This window comes from Echeneis naucrates, chromosome 10 (genome assembly GCF_900963305.1).
Source record: "Echeneis naucrates chromosome 10, fEcheNa1.1, whole genome shotgun sequence".
Taxonomy (NCBI): Eukaryota; Metazoa; Chordata; class Actinopteri; order Carangiformes; family Echeneidae; genus Echeneis; species Echeneis naucrates.
The window spans coordinates 6,234,170-6,253,318 of NC_042520.1; the positions used below are offsets into that span (position 1 = coordinate 6,234,170).

The 19,149-nt window shown below is 41.2% G+C and overlaps 1 protein-coding gene across 1 annotated transcript in view; it reads left to right on the plus strand.

The window, feature by feature from the left end:
- Positions 1 to 2,792: 2,792 nt before the first annotated feature.
- The window catches only part of slit3 (slit homolog 3 (Drosophila)), a 214,489-nt gene continuing 198,132 nt past the window's right edge, over positions 2,793 to 19,149 (plus strand). Inside the window, exons 1-2 of the mRNA XM_029511904.1 lie at positions 2,793 to 3,417; positions 18,886 to 18,957. Coding sequence (XP_029367764.1) covers positions 3,227 to 3,417; positions 18,886 to 18,957 — 263 coding nt within the window. The 5' untranslated portion in view covers positions 2,793 to 3,226. The remainder of the gene's footprint in view (positions 3,418 to 18,885; positions 18,958 to 19,149) is intronic.

Here is a 19,149-nt window from a genome sequence, read left to right on the forward strand (position 1 = left end):
GGACTTATTGTATTATCCTAGTTTAACAATGGGCTTAAAAGATGCATAGTATATTAGAAAATTAAATCATGAAGCAAAACAGGAGCCTCCTCTCCTCCATGTCTTTTTAGGATATTTTGACACGGCTCTTAGCCACATATGTTTCCTCTCCCTGGCTTTGTTGCAGGAGCAGAGTCTCTTTTATTGGCAGTCTCATCCATTTTATCTTCTTTTAGCCAACTAAACTTTCGCTTGCGGCCATCTCCTCCATTGCTGCCAATAAAAGTGGACACATACAGCTGCACTTATTTTTCAAACCACCAGTGTTAGCCTTCTTTTTTAACCAATGGCGACCAATATTTCGCCATTTTTAATCAGCAGTGGGTAATTGGATTGAGGCATGAAAGCTGTGAAGTGGAACACCATTTTTTAAATGAAATGGTTATAAGAGCTGTGGGAAAGACGTTCAATTTCAAAACTGTCCTTCAAAATTTGGGACAGCTGGCCCCCCTAATCAGGAGCAGCTGTGTGTCCAGGTGAGTATCGGGGTTTGATGAGGTCTTAGGTAACCAGGAATACTGAGCTATGAAAAGAACAAGAGTTAAGAAGACCTAACAGCCTTTTAAGTTAAATGTTTAACTCTGTGCTAATATCAATATTAGTTCTTTCACACAAGTTCAGCTGAACATTGTCTTTGCAAGCCTTGGCGACGTTGGACCAATGACGATATACAACAACAAAATTCACATCAAAAACATGTTGCCTTTTCCTTGGTGGTTAAATGGGCGTTGGAGGATTGATGGTTTTGTGTTTGTTGTGTGGAGGCTGTCTGGTATCCTTTGGTCTTCCATGTTCTTTTCTCCTTGATAGGAAGTTTGTATTTGGGTATCTATGATATATTTTATTATTTCCTTGACATATTTTTGAAATGACTGAGTGTGTGCTGAGGTAGCCAGTAACCACAGTAACCCAGAAGCCAATACTTGCAGTTTTGGACGTACCATCCAGGTTCTTTGCTGCATCCTTATGCACCAGATTTGAGCAGTGATGAGAACAAAATCCAATTGCAGACAGTGTAAATGGGTATTCTCCACAGACAGGCCAGGCTTACACTTTTTTTTTGCATCCCTGGGTTCTGCCAGCAGGGAGGAAACCTCAAGGCAGACCCAGGAAACTCTGAAAGGATGAAGTTTTCCCTTTGCGCCAAAGGGCACGCTGGGATACCCAAAGAGAAGCTGGAGTTAGTCACCAGGGAAAAGAGCTGTGTTGAGCTGCTTGTGCTGCTTCTGCCATCGATCTGACAGGAAACTTGAGATATTTTCACAGCAGATTCGCCTTTTTACATCCCCTCAATAGCAAAGAAAATGTGTGAGGAGAAATTTTAACATATTAAATGAAATATATAAAAAAATATGTAGAGGGAAATACATAATTAAAACATGACAAGGAATTAAAACCATTTTTCTGGGAAGGTTTATACACGACACACAATGGCATTCATAAATCTTTCTGTTATATGATGATTATATATATATATCATTATATAACTTCCTGAGCAACAACCATCAATGTTTACGTCAGAGAAAAGCGGCGACAGACCACATAAATCAAGCTCTATCAGAACATGAAAGGCTTGAAGGCAAAACAGTAATACATATCTTTGTTGTAAAAAATTCTATATATTTATTTATGACAGCACTTCACAAACAATCAAATATTAAACTGGCCAAACATATGTGCTTAGTGAGTCTACAAATGACAATGAAGAATAATGATTTAATGACCTCGATTTCCAGAAGGACACTGAGTTGCCAGTCTGGCTTTGAGGTATTACAGTATCGACCAGCATCATCACAGACTGAGACATTGCTGAGGGGAAATCTTTTTTTTTTTTTTTTTTTTTTTTTTTTGCGTTTTCCTGAAAGTCTTTGAGTGTGTTGTATTTTAAGTAAAATTGCTTTGTTGGACTCATGATGTTTCCCCTTCTGCCAACAGAGGGCAGCAGCTACTATGCAACATGCGGAGCATCGAGGAGCTGCTCAGGAAAACTCTGTTCACTTCACTGCTGCTCCACACAGGAGGAAATGTGAGTAAATAAGCGAAGAGGCTGACAATATCAGAGACAAGTCTGAAGTAAAGTTTTTATTCTAATGAGCTCTCATCGGCCATCTCAGTGTTTGGCTTTTATCCAATCTTGATTTCATTCATAGTAGACTATAATACAGCTCAGTTTTGACAAACTCTGAGACAGCATTTGTGTGTCAGTGTGGTAAATTATTAGTCAGTGAATCGAACACACACTTCCCAGTGTCAACACATCAGGGCATTTGGAGAAATGGCTCAAAAAAAGAGACATTGCTGAAAACTTAATATGCTGTCAAAGTAGCTCATTAAGATGAGGAGTGAGCCATGATAAAAAAAAAGAGAAAGTTAAATTATGTAGCCGTGGACCGAGAGTTTGGTGTTATATTCTTTTGTGTGGTAAAGTTTATATAAGGGACGAGTGAAAGTTTTTGTAACTACTCTGCTTTTTTCTCATGACACACACGCACACAGAGAGAGAGAGAGAGAGAGAGAGAGAGAGAGAAGATTTAGAGGGGGAAACCTAAATCCAAATCTGTCTGCCTCTCTCACAACCTCCAGCCGTACCACTCTGTGTTGCGCCTCTCTAAACTTTTTTTTCTCCCCCTTTCAGATTACAACTCTTCTGAAACTCACTTTTTTTTTTAAAGAGCCGGGCAGCGGAGGGATGTTCCCAGGAAGGAGGTTACACCCCAGCTGAACATTTTCACCTTGAGAAGTGTAGCAGTCAGGCGGATAACTTCTTCCTCCCGGAGAGATTGTGAATGGGGAGACTTTGGGCAGACTTTTACGCACCAGGCTGAGTGACGCACGGATCGTTGCTGGAAAAGAAAACTTTTTGTGTGCAAAGTGTTACATCCACATCCACGTTTTCTCTATTTTCTTTAACTGTTTTTCTTTTTTTTCAATGGCAAGGCAGCGTTTTAAGGAGATTCTGACTGATCGAGTCTCTTGAGAGAAACTTTGGTTAACCTCCGCCAACACCGGACTTTTTATTTTTTAAATTTCGGCTTCCATCATTTTTTTTAATTCTACCAGGAAGTCGAACGGCCTCTCTTGACCTCTTTCGGGATCCTTACTTCCATACCCTCCACTCTTCTTCCTCCTTCCTCCCCCCCGCGGATATCCAATTAACCCCGGTTTGGGAGTAATTTCAGTGGATATCATGGCTCCGACCGGGCCGGACAGGCGGGCTTCGCTCCGCCGGCTGTGGGCTCCGGTTTTCGCGCTGCTGCTGTGCGTCGCTTCGGTGACTGGATGCCCGCACAAGTGCAGCTGTTCCGGGTCGCATGTGGACTGCCAGGGTCTGGGTCTGAAGACTGTGCCCAAAGGAGTACCGAGGAACGCTGAGCGTCTGTAAGTGCCCTTTTATGACAGTTTACGGAGATTAATCGCTTTTTGTATTCATCTTTATAGACCAACCCCATGACCTTAGGACACCCCATGTCTCCCTTTCTCTATCTTCCATCAATAACTTTTTAACTCCAGTAAACTGGAGTGCAAATACGCCATGAAACTCTTTGGACAAAACTTTATTTAATATAGTCCAACCACCTGCCCATTAAGTGACTCCATGCACACAGTATAAGCTTTTATTGTGAATGAGAGCTGCTATGATTGAATCCGCCTACATTAGGCTACTACTGACTGATTCAATAAAAAGGCATTTCAGCACTAACCAGCTCAGACCACTGTCCATTAGATTTTTACAACATTTATTAGTGCTTGTATTTGCCAATAGGTTTAAAGAGTCCGTTTTCATCATTGGCTCACTTGCACATGGAGAATGCGTGGTGTCAAAAATTAGAAAAAACTGGGCCAAACTTATTTCTTTAGAGAATCTGATGAAGTGGAATTCGTAGGGATACATGAATTTAGCTGTGTTTTAGTTGCAATTAACCCAAAAAGTTTTAAAAAAGAGAGAAATGCAGCATTACCATTATTACCTGAATGCTCATGTTAAATAAGAGGAAGCTTCCAGGGAAGAGCCACAAGTGCAGCCAACCTCCTGGTTGAAAGCAGAGCCTTTCCTCAAGATGGAGCAAACGAGACTGCCCCAAAATTCACTAGTAACACCAATAACTGAAGGCAGTTAAGACAGCAGGTCCGAGGTGCTGTTCGCTTAGTGCCAAATGAAAGGTGATTATAAAAAAAAAAAACCAAAACTTTTTATTCTTCTCTTCCATGTTTCTCAGGCTGCCAAATTCCAGCCAGAACCCCAATGACTTGAGTAAACTAAAACTTAACTTAGAATCACTTCCAGTTCTTTCCTGAACCTGGTGACAGTTAGTTTTAAATGATATTCATTCCTTAGGCAGAGACAGACCTCTGACAGATGCTGCTGCCACCTCTTGCCTGATCTTGACACGTATACACCCCCGTAGCCACACATATGCACTCAGAAACACACACACCCCTACCCTGTTAAGGTATGGAAGCGATTATGCATGATAACGGAGCAGCCAAAAGCCCTGCAGGGGATCAACAACAGGCCTAGCCCTGAGACAACAAACACAATCAGTAGGCTGCATAGGGAAGTGGGGGGCCGTGTGTGTGTGTGTGTGTGTGTGTGTGTGTGTGTGTGTGTGTGTGTGTGTGTGTGTGTGTGTGTGTGTGTGTTGGGGGGGGGCACAGTTGGATATGATTTTCATGTGTATGTGCAGTTTGACTTTTTCACGTGTTCATTTACATGTTTATGTTTGCCTTTCTGTGCCTGCATGTTTGCACTTGCTAGCGTGATTGTGTTTCTTTGCCCGGGAAAGTGTGAGTGTGAACAACGAAGCCCATACTTCTTCCGTCTCACTGGGCTCTTGTGACCTCCCAAGACCTGTTGGCTTTTACACAGCAATCCCCAGAAGACATTTACACCCAAGGAAAATAAATAATTAGAGCAGGCTGTGATGGGGAGGTGGGATAAGGGGGTCCCTAGCTTCTCACTGGGGTCCCGGGGGTGGAATATTTGGGGTAGCGGAGCCCCTCCCACTGCCTTCAGTCTAGAAACTATATGTTTATGTTTCCTTGATTTATCCAGGTCAGTGTTTCAGCCATGACTTTGGCCAAGACCTGCTTTCTCTCCTTCTGCCTCTCCCTCTCTGCCTGCTTTCATCTCTCTTTTTCTCTGTGGATATATTTTCTGAAGGTCTGAGATGGAAATCATTAAAATGGATGAGATTCCATCTGTAAAGGTTACGGCAGATGGGAAACTTTTTAGGAACGAGAGATGAGCATTATTACGGTGAGCAGGGATTTGGGTTTGATGGCTGGAATAAAGTCCATGTGGACAATAGATCCCAGGAACAAAGGGACCAAATTTGTTACACTATGAGTCAAAAATGGTCAGTTTCATCAAATTAAAGTGTCCAAAATAGTTTTAGCGATTAGGGTTAGGGTTAATTTGGTAAGCTTGCCTCTGCCATTTTATGTAATGCACGTGGTTACTCTGACATTTGTCATGTCATTGTCGGTGTTGCGGTACAACAAGATTGTTCATGGCAACAACAACTGGCAGTAAACATTAAAATTAGTCACAAATATATTCAAATTTACTGAATCTGTTATTTCAGAAGTTTCCTGGCAGCGGGATGTTCCTAATGCTCACAGGCGATTCAGTGTTGCAATGTTGAGGCAACTGGCTGGACACTGGTATGCATCACTTTGGCCTGTAAAGCAGAGTACAAGGATACAGGGCTTTCAAAACGCTCCAGTGAAAACCTATGTTTTAGTAGTAGTGCTCATGCAAATAAGGCTTGAAAAGTTGGCTCTGAAACGTTTGTAGCTTTCTCCATTTTAATCAGTTTAAATTCACAACACTTACTATGGATTCCAATGGTAAAATGAAACCCAATAAGAAAATCTTCAAATCACTGTTGAAGCGCTGTGCCCTTAAATGGAAGACTAGACAGGACACTTGTGTGTTTTTCAGAGGTCTCTGCTCTGTGAAACATCATAATGATCAATCTTGTATTTCTGTTGGGACTGTTTCGTGCAGTTGTCTCACTCTGAAACATTGGTAGTTTGACAAAGTGTAATGGCATAAATGTCTTCCAAGACTTGTTCTTTTGCTGAAATTTCAAGCTGCCTCTTTTTTTTTTTTCTTCTTCTTCTTCTTCTTTTGGAGAAATCCATAGAGAGGAGGAGATACAGTAGTCTAATCATACCAGATTGCAATGCAACAAGACCACAGCACACATGGTGTTTGAGTAAAAGACAAGACTTTGCCTTATCTTGAGTGGAAAATCTTCTCTGGCTACTCCCTTTATCACTCTTGAGCCACATGCACCGAATCAAACCGAGTCTGTGGAAGATACAGAAAACAAATGGAGAGAATCACTACTAAATGACTGAAGTATGTGAAACAAGTGTAGAGGAATTGATTAAAATGAAGTACACCGCTTCATGGTTAAATAACCGGCCTCAGGATACACTGATGCGTGACACCCAAACATTTAGATGTGATGTTTTAAACGCCACGGCCGTTTAGATTGAAGAAAATTAGTCAAGATGGAAAATGACGAAACTCGGAAACCACCAACATGGTTCTTTAAGCGTTAGAGCCAGTCCTTATTACACACAGGATAGAATATGAATCAAGTTTACTGCTACTCTTCGTATTCAGTCCACCTGTCAAAACTGCAGAATGACTCTCTCTCTCTTTTTTCTTTTTAAAGCCGCACTTTTCTTCACTATTGTAAACAGAGTATCTGGAAAGGTTAACGAGAGAAAAACAGTGGCGGCCCCAACTGTTCACTTGACACACAGACAGACAGACAGACACACACACACACACACATGCACACTGAGGCAGCCTCACAGATTACCTCAGGCCAGTCAATTCTGTAATGTCCTCCTTGGGAAGCCACTCGAGACCTCATTTGCATCTAATTTGAGTGGAGGGTTTTGGGGGGAGGCTTAACAGGCTTAACGAGGCTGGGTAAAATGAATTGGAAAACAGGAACGGCTTTTCTCTCCTGGGCCCAATTCACACCTGCCCTACAGGGAACACACACACACACGTGTTGATTTTTAGAGCTGAAAATTCCAAACTGTTGCCCCAGCTGCTGTGGAAATGTGGGGAAATTGAATCCCGCAAACTCTAGAGGGGGCCTTCAGTGGAGCTGAGCCGCCATCAGGCCGTTTTTGTCCTAACGTGAGTGTGTATTGTACACTTGCGTGACGATATGCTCTTGTCACTGCGTTTTTGTTGCTCTATAAAGCTTGCTTACGATTGCGTCTTTCTATACGTGTGTGTTGATATCTGTGTTTGCAGTTGAATGAGTTCACTGCTTCCAGAGCCAGCTTTGCACAATTTAATTCAGATTTTTAACTGCCCATTTCTCCGTTCCCTCACTAACAGGGCTTTGAGGAAGTTTTGGCGGGTTTTATACAAGCAACACCTTCTCTACTTTCTTGAGGCTCGTCTAGCTTTTTCTTTGTTTTTCTTTTCCCCCTCCCAACTCTTCATCTTTCCTACATCTCTGGCTCTTTCTCCACATCCCTCCACCTTCTTTCTGCAGCCTTTCCTTCTCCCTGGCTTCCTCCCTCCCGCACTCCACCACTCATTCTCTGACCTCTACCCCACCCCCTCCGACACACACACACCTTCAGTTTGCCAGCAGCATCTCTTCAGTAGAGTTTTCACAGCTCCCATTTCCCCTCAGCGTGCCAACCTACCATGGTGTGTGCAACTGCAGGATCCTGCTGTGACTGTTTGTATGCGTGTGTATGTGTTTCAGTGTGTAGAATGGACACGCAAGTTCCAGCCTCGGCTTCTGGCTCTTATCAAAGCTTGGTGTTCATTGGTCAGTGAACGCTGTAACCACCACGCCCTCAGAGCTATGAAACTGCATACCATGGTGGGATTGGAATCTAATTTTGTGTGTGTGTCTTTGAATACTTTGGTGCTAACCTGTGCGTGCACCAATAACAGACCAGGTAATATTTGCTGTTATAGTTCTTGTCCCTGACATGAAGACCGTGTTGATCAGATCCAGGATAATGTGTAATCACATTGGGATCATCTCAAAACATCCTGACATCACATATATTTTGCGTACTATGTAGTATTATCTTGCATGCAGTGGTTGCCCCAAATTCAGAATGTTTCAACAGTTCCCACAAATCCCTCCGAACCATGTTTTGTTATGTTGATACTTGACAACCAGAGGAATTGAATAGGGATTGAAATGCCGTATTTCTGTATCTACATGTTACTTTGAGGAAAACTTCAGCCCTCATGGTTTGGTGGATGTTGAATAAAAGCCATCGCTCAATGAAGTGTTCTTTACTGTTATCATGGGTATGATGGTGATGTAATACATCTGAAGAGCAGCTGGGTCTAATTGCTATAGCAGACGAGTCTAAACTAATAAGTTAAAACCACAATAAGCTTGCTGTTCTCCATTGGCCTCTTTATGTCGCGCCTATCTTCTGTAGCCATCTTGTGGTCTGTGCCCTTCCAACCATGTTTGATTCAGTTGTGGTACGCCAAATGACACAAGTAAGGGTAGCCGATATTTAGGCTCCAGTTCTAGGTCAGTGGGTGATATTCTGTACCCCAAGTTTCCCCCACTGTGGGCAGTTGACCTTTCCATTTAATGACTTTCAGTCTGCCAAAGAGGCAGCCAGCTGGCACTGACTGTGGGTACGGCCCTTCTGGGAAATGACGAATGCTGGATGCACCACTAAAACATACACAGCCACGCATATACTGTGATCACATGACACACACCGACAGGCAGAGAGGTGCTCACACTCGCTGCCACATGTATGGAAAATAAGGCACACTTTCAACTTTGCCCGAGTGTACATAAAGTTGTACTACACTTGTGAGGAGCCTCGCTGACATAATGCATTTCTATTCCCTATACATGACCCTCTTTTTTTTGACTGTTGCTTCTATCTCTCGTCCTCAGTACATTTACATCGCACCTAGAAAACACTGCGATGTGGAAACATTTCTTAATGAAATGAGTTGTCAGATGATCGGAGAGGTTGTAGGTGCTCATTATCTAAAACATTTTGAGAGCACCTGAAATGAATCTTTGCAATGAAGAACTGTGTGCATGCACCAGTAGTTGAAAGTGTGTCGGGGAACTGAACTGTGATTGATGTTTGCGGCGAGCACTTAAGGTGATTATTTCACAGTTTGCCTGAATTTTGTCTTCAAAGAAAGTTTTGCTGACCTGGGGTTAATGCAAGACCTGCATAATTGTCTTTTGCTTGTGGACCTTTGTGTGTAGTGTGTTATTACAGATAATGATTTGATGGCCACGACTGCTAAAATAAGACCCAGGTTGTATGAATCAAGCCTTTTTTTTTAACCCTCAAACAACCTTTTGAAGTAGTGAAGAACAGCCAAAATGCCTCCCAAAATATCCAGACCCTCGGGGTCTGAAAATGGGTCGTCAGCGAGTGATCTCAGGACACACATTAAAAAGTTACACTCACATCATGAATAAAAACGTACAACGTCCACTTATGATTAGACAAGCTCAGGCTCACGTGACCACATACACACAACACTCTCGGTCTGTCACTGGATTAAATATGTGTTTGTTTGTGGATGGAAACTTTGACGTATAGCGAGAAACATCGAGAGACGTAGAAACTGCCTCAAGTCACGAATGACCTTCTGTGACTTTCTGCTGCAACAGAAGCCATCAGACCGGAGGTATTCAGAGTGTGTGTCATACTTACATGTGTCATACCTTGGAAATACTTATTTTCTTATTTTATTTTATTTTTTTTTTTTTTTTTTCTTATTTTTTTATTTTATATTTTATATTTTATATTTTATATTGTTTTTATTGAGATATCGCGCTTTTGTGTTTTTCTTGTTTTTCTTTCTCGCTGCCATGTGGAGCTGCTAAGCATATTTTCACAGTTAATGTTGGTGACAATGTGAACAGTGACAATAAAGGATTCTATTCTATTCTATTCTATTCTACTTAAACAGGACTCTGGGTTTATGTGTGTGTGGAGTCGTTTGATGTTAACAAGCTATGCCACTGTTTTGTTAGGCCACTGTCACCAAAGCAACACATCATATCCCTACTGCTGCGATTTTCTGCTGTGTGTGTACTTCTTTTCTCGCTCGTGTGTGTGTGTGTGTGTGTGTTTGTGTGTATACAAATTAGTGTTTATTTGCGCAGTATGTGTGCATGGCAGTATAAGAGTGTTGCTTACACTATAATTGTTCTTTTTAACTCCAATAATCCGTTTAGCTCAATGTGACAGACTGTTTATTTTAGGTCGGAGGCTTATGGAGAAACTGGTCACTGTACTGTACATGTATCTTTTTTTTTTATTTGAATTTTTTTTTTCAGGCTCTTTCTCTAACATTTATGTTAGCGCTCTGTCTTTCATTGCTCTTAACCTCTCTCATTCACTTACCCTCCTATTCACTCACTTTTTTTTTTTCCCCCCTGACTTGGGTTAGGGTTAGGAGGAAGCAGCAGGCCCTGTTCTTGTCAAGTGGTCTCTCAATGGCCAAATTACCCCTCCACCCTAACCCCCCCACCCACCCACCCTATTCACTTACAGTACAGCAGTAGTAAATCTAGACAAAAGCAATGCACCCCTATAAACTCCAGTGAAGAAGTGGGCTAACCAAATACAGCACTGGTTTACAACCCTTGTGGCTCGTGACTCCAAAAAGCAGGTGATTGCCTAATGTGGTCAGGCCTGTGTGGTTAACAGCATCACCAAACTCTGAATTTCCCGAGGTTGAGTGTTATCAACATCAAATGGAGGCTGCAAAGGGGAGAGAAGTGCATTGTGACAAGACAAAAAGCAAAATGCTGAAAAATGGAGGAGAAACGCATCACACTGCAGACTGCAACAAAATCCCATCAGCTGAATGTGACAGATGCATTAACAAGTAGATGACAAAGATGTAAGCATGCAAAGAAGAATATATAGTAGAATGGAGACGATTTTAAGATAGAAAAGGAAAAAACAAGTTGACACAAGATGAAAAACGTAACTTGAACAAAAAATAAATGTAGCCAGGCTGCAATGAAGTTAAGAACTAAAGAGACGATGAGATGGAGGGCGCTGTAATGTTTATTATTGCCATTGTTAGCTGAAACTTTTGGTCTGCTTCAGGGAAAATATTTTACTGACGCACAACTCCCCCATCATCAGTGTCTCTGTTCTTCTCTGTCCCTCCTTTCCTGCTGCCTTTCATCTCCATTTTTGAAAGTGAAGTTCTCCCAACTTTGTGCTTAGTTCCTTTTTAGCATTTGTTACCATTCTGGACATTGCAAATGCCATGAATAACCCACTTATTTGTGCAAACACAGAAATAGTTGTACCCATACAGACAAATGTGTGGTGAGAAACGCTGGCCAGATCAGATGTGAAATGTCAACTCTCACAATGTCATAGAGCAGAATGCACGGCCTACATGGGAAACCATCTCAGAAACAACAGTGGGATCTCTGTCTGGCTGCAGCACCAGTAAACCAATCACACCCACCAAACAGATTTCCTCAAGTGCTGTTTGCAAATCCTTCCCCGCACTGTAAAATGCATTTTTAATAACTTGATCAAGTTAATTGAATTACAAAATAATGTTTAACCATTGTTAGAATTTATTTGCTTAAATCCACATTGCACAAAGTTGATGTGAAGGGTCATCTTTTTTTAAGGCACAAGTAAACAAATTTGACAAACTGACAGAAAGATGAATGATGGTTGATGATGATGAGGGTGAAACATGAATGAACAGATCTGTCGTCAGAGGCAGGAAACAGGAGGTGTTACTGTAAGGTGTAGCTTACAGTAGGAGATGATTGGAGGCAAAGACATAGAAACAGATCCACTGAACAGAAACCAACTTGCTGTTAAAAGAACCCACTCTGTTTTTTGTGAAGCAGTTTTCTTAGTCTGTTATTTGCACACACGCTCTTGTTGTATCTGCTGACAGGATTGTAGAAATTCTGTCAGAAGGACTGACCTACTTAACCCCCGTAACTTTTTCCTTTACATTTTAATGTTTTTTTTTTTTCTTCTTTTTTCTTAAATTTAACTTTCCTGGTCTCAATTCACCATTTCTCTCAAAAACCTGGTAGTCATGTTATTTATGTTTGGCTTCGAAACCAAAGTGCCTTTAAGTGTCCCATCATGTTTAATTTTGAAAAAGCCCATGACCCTGGTGTCCTCAGAGGTCTGCAGCTTCAGTCCCAGACCTTTTGTGCGAGTGCATCTGTAGGCCTACTCAATTGTTCTTGGATGTTCATGAGCCATTTGCGTGCATGTGTGTGTGTGCAATGTGCATGAGCAAAATCTCCAAGTGATGATTGCCGTGTGGGAGAAGTTTTGTAATAAGAGAGAGTTCACTACTGATTAACATCACTATGAGAGAGATTCAATACAGCATTAAACGGTTTCACAGGAGACCAAATGTTCCACAAAGCCCCTGAGTTTTCCAAAACTTGTGGACTCTTGCAGACAATATATGCTCTGCGAACAGAGAGGGAACGTGTTGTTCTTTTAAACGTTTTCCATAATTGCATCTTACGGTTTTCAGAATCAGTCTCGCAGAGAACATGCACTTCAGTGTCCTGCTTTACTCTGTCAACACTCCTGCTTAAACCACCATGGAAAGTTTGATACCTGGATACATAAACAAAAAGACATTTGCTTTGACTTCACATGTTCATATATGTCCTCTTCTACCAGCTTCATATGAACCATTTTTTTCCCAGAGAAACGATAGTGGCTCAGCTTCATAGCAGTCGTTGCATCACTGACATTAGCTCTATTCAAATTGTCCATTTCACTACAAAATGTTTGGGTGATCAGATGCCATTTGAAGATTACATGAATGTTAACTGTGCGCCTGATACTCATCATCAGCATCTCTACTGATTGAAACAGCATTTTGCATCACATTTAGGGCAAGATGCATTCAAATCACCTTACAAGATCTGATTTTCATGCAGTAGGATTGCTTTAATTTGTTTACAAAGCAATTAAAATGTGTTTTGTCATTATCTACTTTTTAATCCTATATGGTTGTTTTAAATGGTTCAGACTTTATCAATCACAGTTTACCAAACAATATTTTCCCTCAGACTTGACATGACAACGTTGACCAGTGGTTGTTCCTTCATTGTTAATTTAATCAAGAAAACTATAATAACTCTAATCAGACTACGCCTAGGAGAACTCTTGTAATTACTGTAACAATATGTAACAAAATTATCTGTACTCTCAAAATCCTGAGAAGACATTAGAAACTAAAATTACAAGCAAGACATAAGACACTGAAGTTTCCTTGACTGACTGACTGACTGACTGTGTGTGTGTGTGTGTGTGTGTGTGTGTGTGTGTGTGTGTGTGTGTGTGTGTGTGTGTGTGTGTGTGTGTGTGTGCGCTTGAAGGCTGATTGCGGAGCAGCTCGATGTCTTTCCCACTCAGGTCTGGTGACGGACACACTGTCAAGCGTGGAGCTTAGAGGAAAAGGAGGAAGGCGATTAGGATTCCATGCGTAACTTGGAGATCTCGAGAGCGAAATTGAGCATACCTATCTTAAAAAGTGAAGAATGGAGAGTGAGAAAGGAGGAATGGGAAAGTGAAGAGGTCCGAGAACTTTGCGGATAATAGCAGGAGATTAGGGCAGGAAGTGAACGCATTCGGTAACGAAGCGTTGGGTAATGAGAACAACAAGGGATGAAAGGGAAAGGATGGAGAGATAAGTAGGCAGACCCCAATCAAGAGAGAGATGAATGAGAGATGAAGAAGTGGAAACAGGAAATGTCACAGTGTCGAAGATGGAGAGGAAAGGAAACGTTTTGCAGTATTTTATTCCTTTATCCCTTGTCGTCGTAGCACATACTGTAGAAGTTAACAAAGGTCGAGCTAACAAAAGCAAGCCAGGCTGATATAAGAGTGCAAGGAGTGTGGTAACCCACCTTTCCAAACATCTGAACTTGTGTGCTCTCTTAATATCTCATGGTCTACCACAGCAGCAACCGGTCTGCCTTTTCATTGACCTCTTGGGAGTCTTTGTCACCTGATCTGTCATTGTTTGACATTCCTTTCTAATAGTTAATTCTCCATGTTTTCTCAGTCTCTGTGGTGTAGTCAACCAATAAAGCTGTACTGTAAGTGAATCAGCACCCCCCCCCCCCCACGACCCACCAAACACACATACACACTCCATTTCTGCGTGTGTGTTAAGTCAACTGGTTTGCTGCTCCAGGCAGCCAGACTATAAGGTTCACTGGTTTCTGTGGTCTGGGGTGACGTGGTGGGGAGCTGTGTGTCAGTGCCTTTGTGTGTATCTGTTGTATGGGATATTAATTCCCTGACCACCTGGTGTTTGCAATCTTGTCTTATCCTCTTGCTGCAAACACACAGACACGCACACAAACACAAATGTGTTACCTTTGGCTGTAGTGGAAACAAACGGTGTTTAGCCCTTTTGTAGGTAAGCCTCTTGTTAGTTGTCTGACTGCCAGCTGGTCAGTTAAATTTACAGCTAAGTTAAGCTTTACTGCCAGGTGGGAAGGATCACAAGCTGCAGCAGGCCAGGTGCTTGAAAAGACTGCCATACTTGCTTTACGTCATTCATATTCTCTTGAGTCCTAATTTTGCATTGCATGACCTGATCAGTATAATCAAGTTTGTTGTGTTGTTGAGTTTGATTCTGATCAAAGCAATTATGTAGATTATAATTTTTTGGATTACACCAGCAGCTCTCTTTGAGACAGAGACCTGATTATATCTGTCCTTATTTCCAACCAACTCTCACTATCCTCAATATGATCGAGGCAAATATTCCCAAATCACATGAGCTACTACTTTGTATATATTTTTTTCCAGTAAAAGTAAAATGTGTCACCAGATATCATAACTGAAGCATTGTAGAGCTGAAGAAATGCCCCAGTGGCTAATGTTTCTAAGCAGTGAAGAAGAATTAAGACGCAACAGGTTTATTCAATGTCTCATCTTACAAATAATTGTATGCATTAGGGCTTGACTACTGTATGATTAAAGTGCAGAGCACATCAGACTGATCCCTCAGTCCTCTTCACTCCACCTTTTTGTGCAAATAAGATTTCTTCTGGTTTCAAAAAACCAAGATGCTAATGAAAAATTAAGGGCATTTCAGAAACCAATGGCTGACATCTCATAATCCATTACTTTAAGCCGTATCTGAGGTATTTCCAGTATTGGCATTGGTGAAAGGATATCTGGGCAGCATGGCGGCATAGCGGTTAGCACTGTTGCACCACATGAAGAAGGTGCAGAGTCTGCATGTTGTACCCGTGCCTGTGTGGGTTTCCTCCGGGTAGTCAGGTTTCCTCCTACCATCCAAAGACATCATGTTTGGGTTAATTGGTGACTCTAAATGGTCCATAGGTCTGAGTGTGAGTGGTTGTTGGTCTCTGTCTGTCTCTGTGTATTGGCCCTGTGATGCGACCTGTCCAGGGTGACCCTGCCTTTGCCCAATGTGAGCTGGGATTGGCTGCAGCCCCTCCCGCGACCTGGAAATATATAAGTGGTAAAAGATGAATGAATGAATGAAAGAACAGCTGATACCTCTTAAAGGTTGCTGGTTTATCTTATGAAATGTGACAGTAAATGACATTTTACATGTTTTATTTTTTTCTAAATCCATTACTGCCAATTGATGTACTTTTCATTTGACAATTTTGGCATTTAATTTTACAGAAGGCTTAATTTTGCTCTGGCAGTGGCATTGGCTTTCTCAGCTTCTAGGCAGTGATTTTTAGATAGGGCATTGCCATCGCTCTGCACCTGGCCATGCATCGTCTGTGTTTGTTTGACTACAGAGCAGTTTCCCTGGAGAGAGCAGAAATTTCCACTGTGAACAAGAGAAAGATGGAGATAAGGATGTAGAGATTAGGGGAGAAGGGAGAGAGAAGGCTCAGAAAAAATATGGGCAAATGTAAAATGGTGAAAGATTGAGATAAAAGAGGAGAGATTAGTGGGAGAGAGAAAAACAGATGAAAGTAAAGAAAAAGTGTTTAGTCAACTGTGAAACAGTGAAAGATAAGACGTGAGAGATTGAGAGAAGGGAGACACTGTAAAAGAGGAGGAGATGAGAAAGAGTTTAGACGAAGGCTGGGAACAGTGAGGTGAGGCTGGCTGTGAGGGACTGACATTGACATTACAGAGCAGTGACTGGGGAAAGAGAGATTTAAGATAGTGGGATGAAGGAAGGGAAGGCAAAAAGGAAAAACACGAAAGATTGTTGCCAAATGTGCAAAAGATAAGGGGAGCTGGAGGTGAATACAGGCAGGGTGATGTCTCAGAGTGACTTAAAAGTGGGCGCAAACATAAAATCACAAATCAAAAAAACGTATTATTCTACATGAAAGAACCTCAAATTCAAAGCGATCAATCAGCGCTGGGTTGCTGTTTTGGCCACTTTCTAGAAGTCTGTTCAAAGAACTGGCAATTTCATACAAACTGAACCAACAGCATTGTGTTTGGATGAGGTGGCTCATTGCCATGAACGCGTCTCTTGGCAAACACTAAAAAGCTTCAGTGCTGATATTTAACCATCAACCATGTTCTCATTGTTCATGCTTTTGTCATTTCAGAGTCATTTACTGACTTTTATAGGACAGTTGACAGGAAATGAAAGGGGGAGGGAAAAATTCGGCTGAAAACATGCAACAGCAGTCAGCACTTTTTAATTATTCACATTTTATTTAAAAAATATACATGAAAAAATGAACAAATGAAAATGTATAAAGACAACTAAAACATGAAATATTTTATTTGCTTAGGGACAGCACAAAAACTGGAAGCTTAACTATAGCATTGTTGAATGTGTGCCTAACTCGTTATCATCCAAATCCCTGTTGGTTAACGATCTGATCACTGATCACATTATGGATGTATTCCGTATCACTGAAGCCTGGCTTCAGCAGAATGAGTATGTCAGTATAAATGAATCTTCACCCACCACTCATGTTACCTTTCATATTCCTTGTACCGAAGCTCGAGGAGGAGGGGTGGCTGTGATATTTCATTCCAGCTTCTTAATCAATCCTAGACCAAAGTCTGGTTATTGATCTTTCGAAAGCCTCACCCTCAGTCTCTCTCATTCAGACTATAAAATTGAAAAACCATTTCTGCTTGTTACAGTGTATCTTCCAGCTGGTCCTTTCTCAGAGTTTCCATCAGAATTAGTACTTAGTGCATATAAAATCATTATATTAAGTGATTTCAGTATTCATGTAGATGCTGTCAGTGACGGTCTTAGCTTTGGTTTTAAAATTTTGTATTGAAATTGACCAATTAATAATGTTTCCCCACAATCCTCTTCCCTCTGACCACTATTTAATAGCATTTGAGTTTCCAATAAATGGCTGCAAAGCATCTGCAAATAAATGCAGGTACTGCAACTCTTTATCTTAAAGTGCTGTGGCCAAATTTAAGGAAAATATTTTGACATAATTTGCTAAACTGCCATCTCTAAAGTCAATAGAGGACTTCTCCCCTACACAGATTGATGACCTTGTGAATAGCACTATGACCTCACTGTGTTCAAATCTCGATTCTGTGGCTCCTCTGGGGGTAAAAAAAAAAAAAAAGGCTGGCACGTTGGTAAAGTCCTCAAATTCGTGCCTTAAAGCAAATGTCATGAAAATTGAAAGAGGAGTGGCGTTCCAGTAATGCAATGAATTCACCTTGGCCTGTTTTTAAGGTTCTTCTAACTGTGAAAATATTTTGTCTTCCTTATTTGACTGGGAAGTCACAGTGAGGACATATTTGTTGTTGGCTATGATCCCTGTTCCTGCCGTAGTGGGTGGGAGACTTTGTCTGCCAGTCCTCTCATGTGACATCCCATCGTGACCATTAAGATATTGTAGCAGTTCATTATCATGGAGCCCTTTAAAGGAACCCCGGTGGACCTTGGGAGGCTTTGGGAAGCGCTGCCCTGGCTCAGGCTGTGGTATGGCTCTTATTAGTGGTCCTTGCCATGGCAGCTTGGGGAAGCCTTTTGAAACCTAATATGGTCTTAAATCAGATTTATAAATGTTTAGGTGTATTATGAAAAACACACACACGCAAAACCAGTCTCTGTTTATGTGTGTGTACGAATGTGTGTGTCCGGGAGTGAGAGCTTTATGGAGAGTTTGTGTGTGAAATAAGAGAGAAAATTGTGTGGCTTGTTTGTGTGTGTTCTCTTGTGTGTGTATGTTTTCTTTCCTTGGCCTAATTCCTCCAGCGCGACAGCGTTTCAATAAACAGCATAGCTGCATAAAGGGAACCAGTCTATACACACACACTCAGGCAGTAAGTTCATATTGCGGTATGTATATATACACGCACAGTTAAAACAGATTGAATGACAGCCATGAAACATGATAAGCTTTTAAACTCTGATGACGGAAAGAAATAATAATTTCATCCCTTTTTTTTTTTTTTCTCGCTGAAAATGTCTTTTGGAATAATTCACAGCAGCAGGAGTTGTGAGAGTCTGTGTCCATGGTGCCTGTACAGTAGGAGTGTTAGTATGTTTTGGTTTGTTGTTGGTCTGCTGGTTTGTGTTTGTATATTTGAGTGCACATGTGCTTGTATACGTGTGTGTGGGCTCATATAGCTGTGGGACATTCTCACGCTTTTTCCCCACTGCAGCATTCACTAATTTCAATATGAACATGCAGAGACACACAAATGCCAACATGCGCACACACATACGCATTTCATTTTAAGATGTTTTTTTTTCTAATGCCATTGTATACTTTCAAAATATTGTGTGCCACATGAATTTCATACCCATTAAAGCTGTAATTTGTGTTTTTTTTTTTTTTTTTTTTTTTTTTCTCTCTACAGGGATCTGAACAGAAATAACATCACCAGAATCACTAAAGTGGACTTCTCTGGCATCAAGAACCTCAGGATTCTGTAAGTCCATCATAAGTTGACTCTTCGATTAATTGGTAAAAAGACTAATTTATTCCTCAGCTGAACTTTTTCTGTGCAAGGTCAGAGGTAACTTGGAATTGGGACAATTTTTTTGTCACTTGAGAACAAATGTCTTTATGCGATTTGTTCATTTTCATGCTTCAGGGATTATTTTTTTATTTATTTAAATTT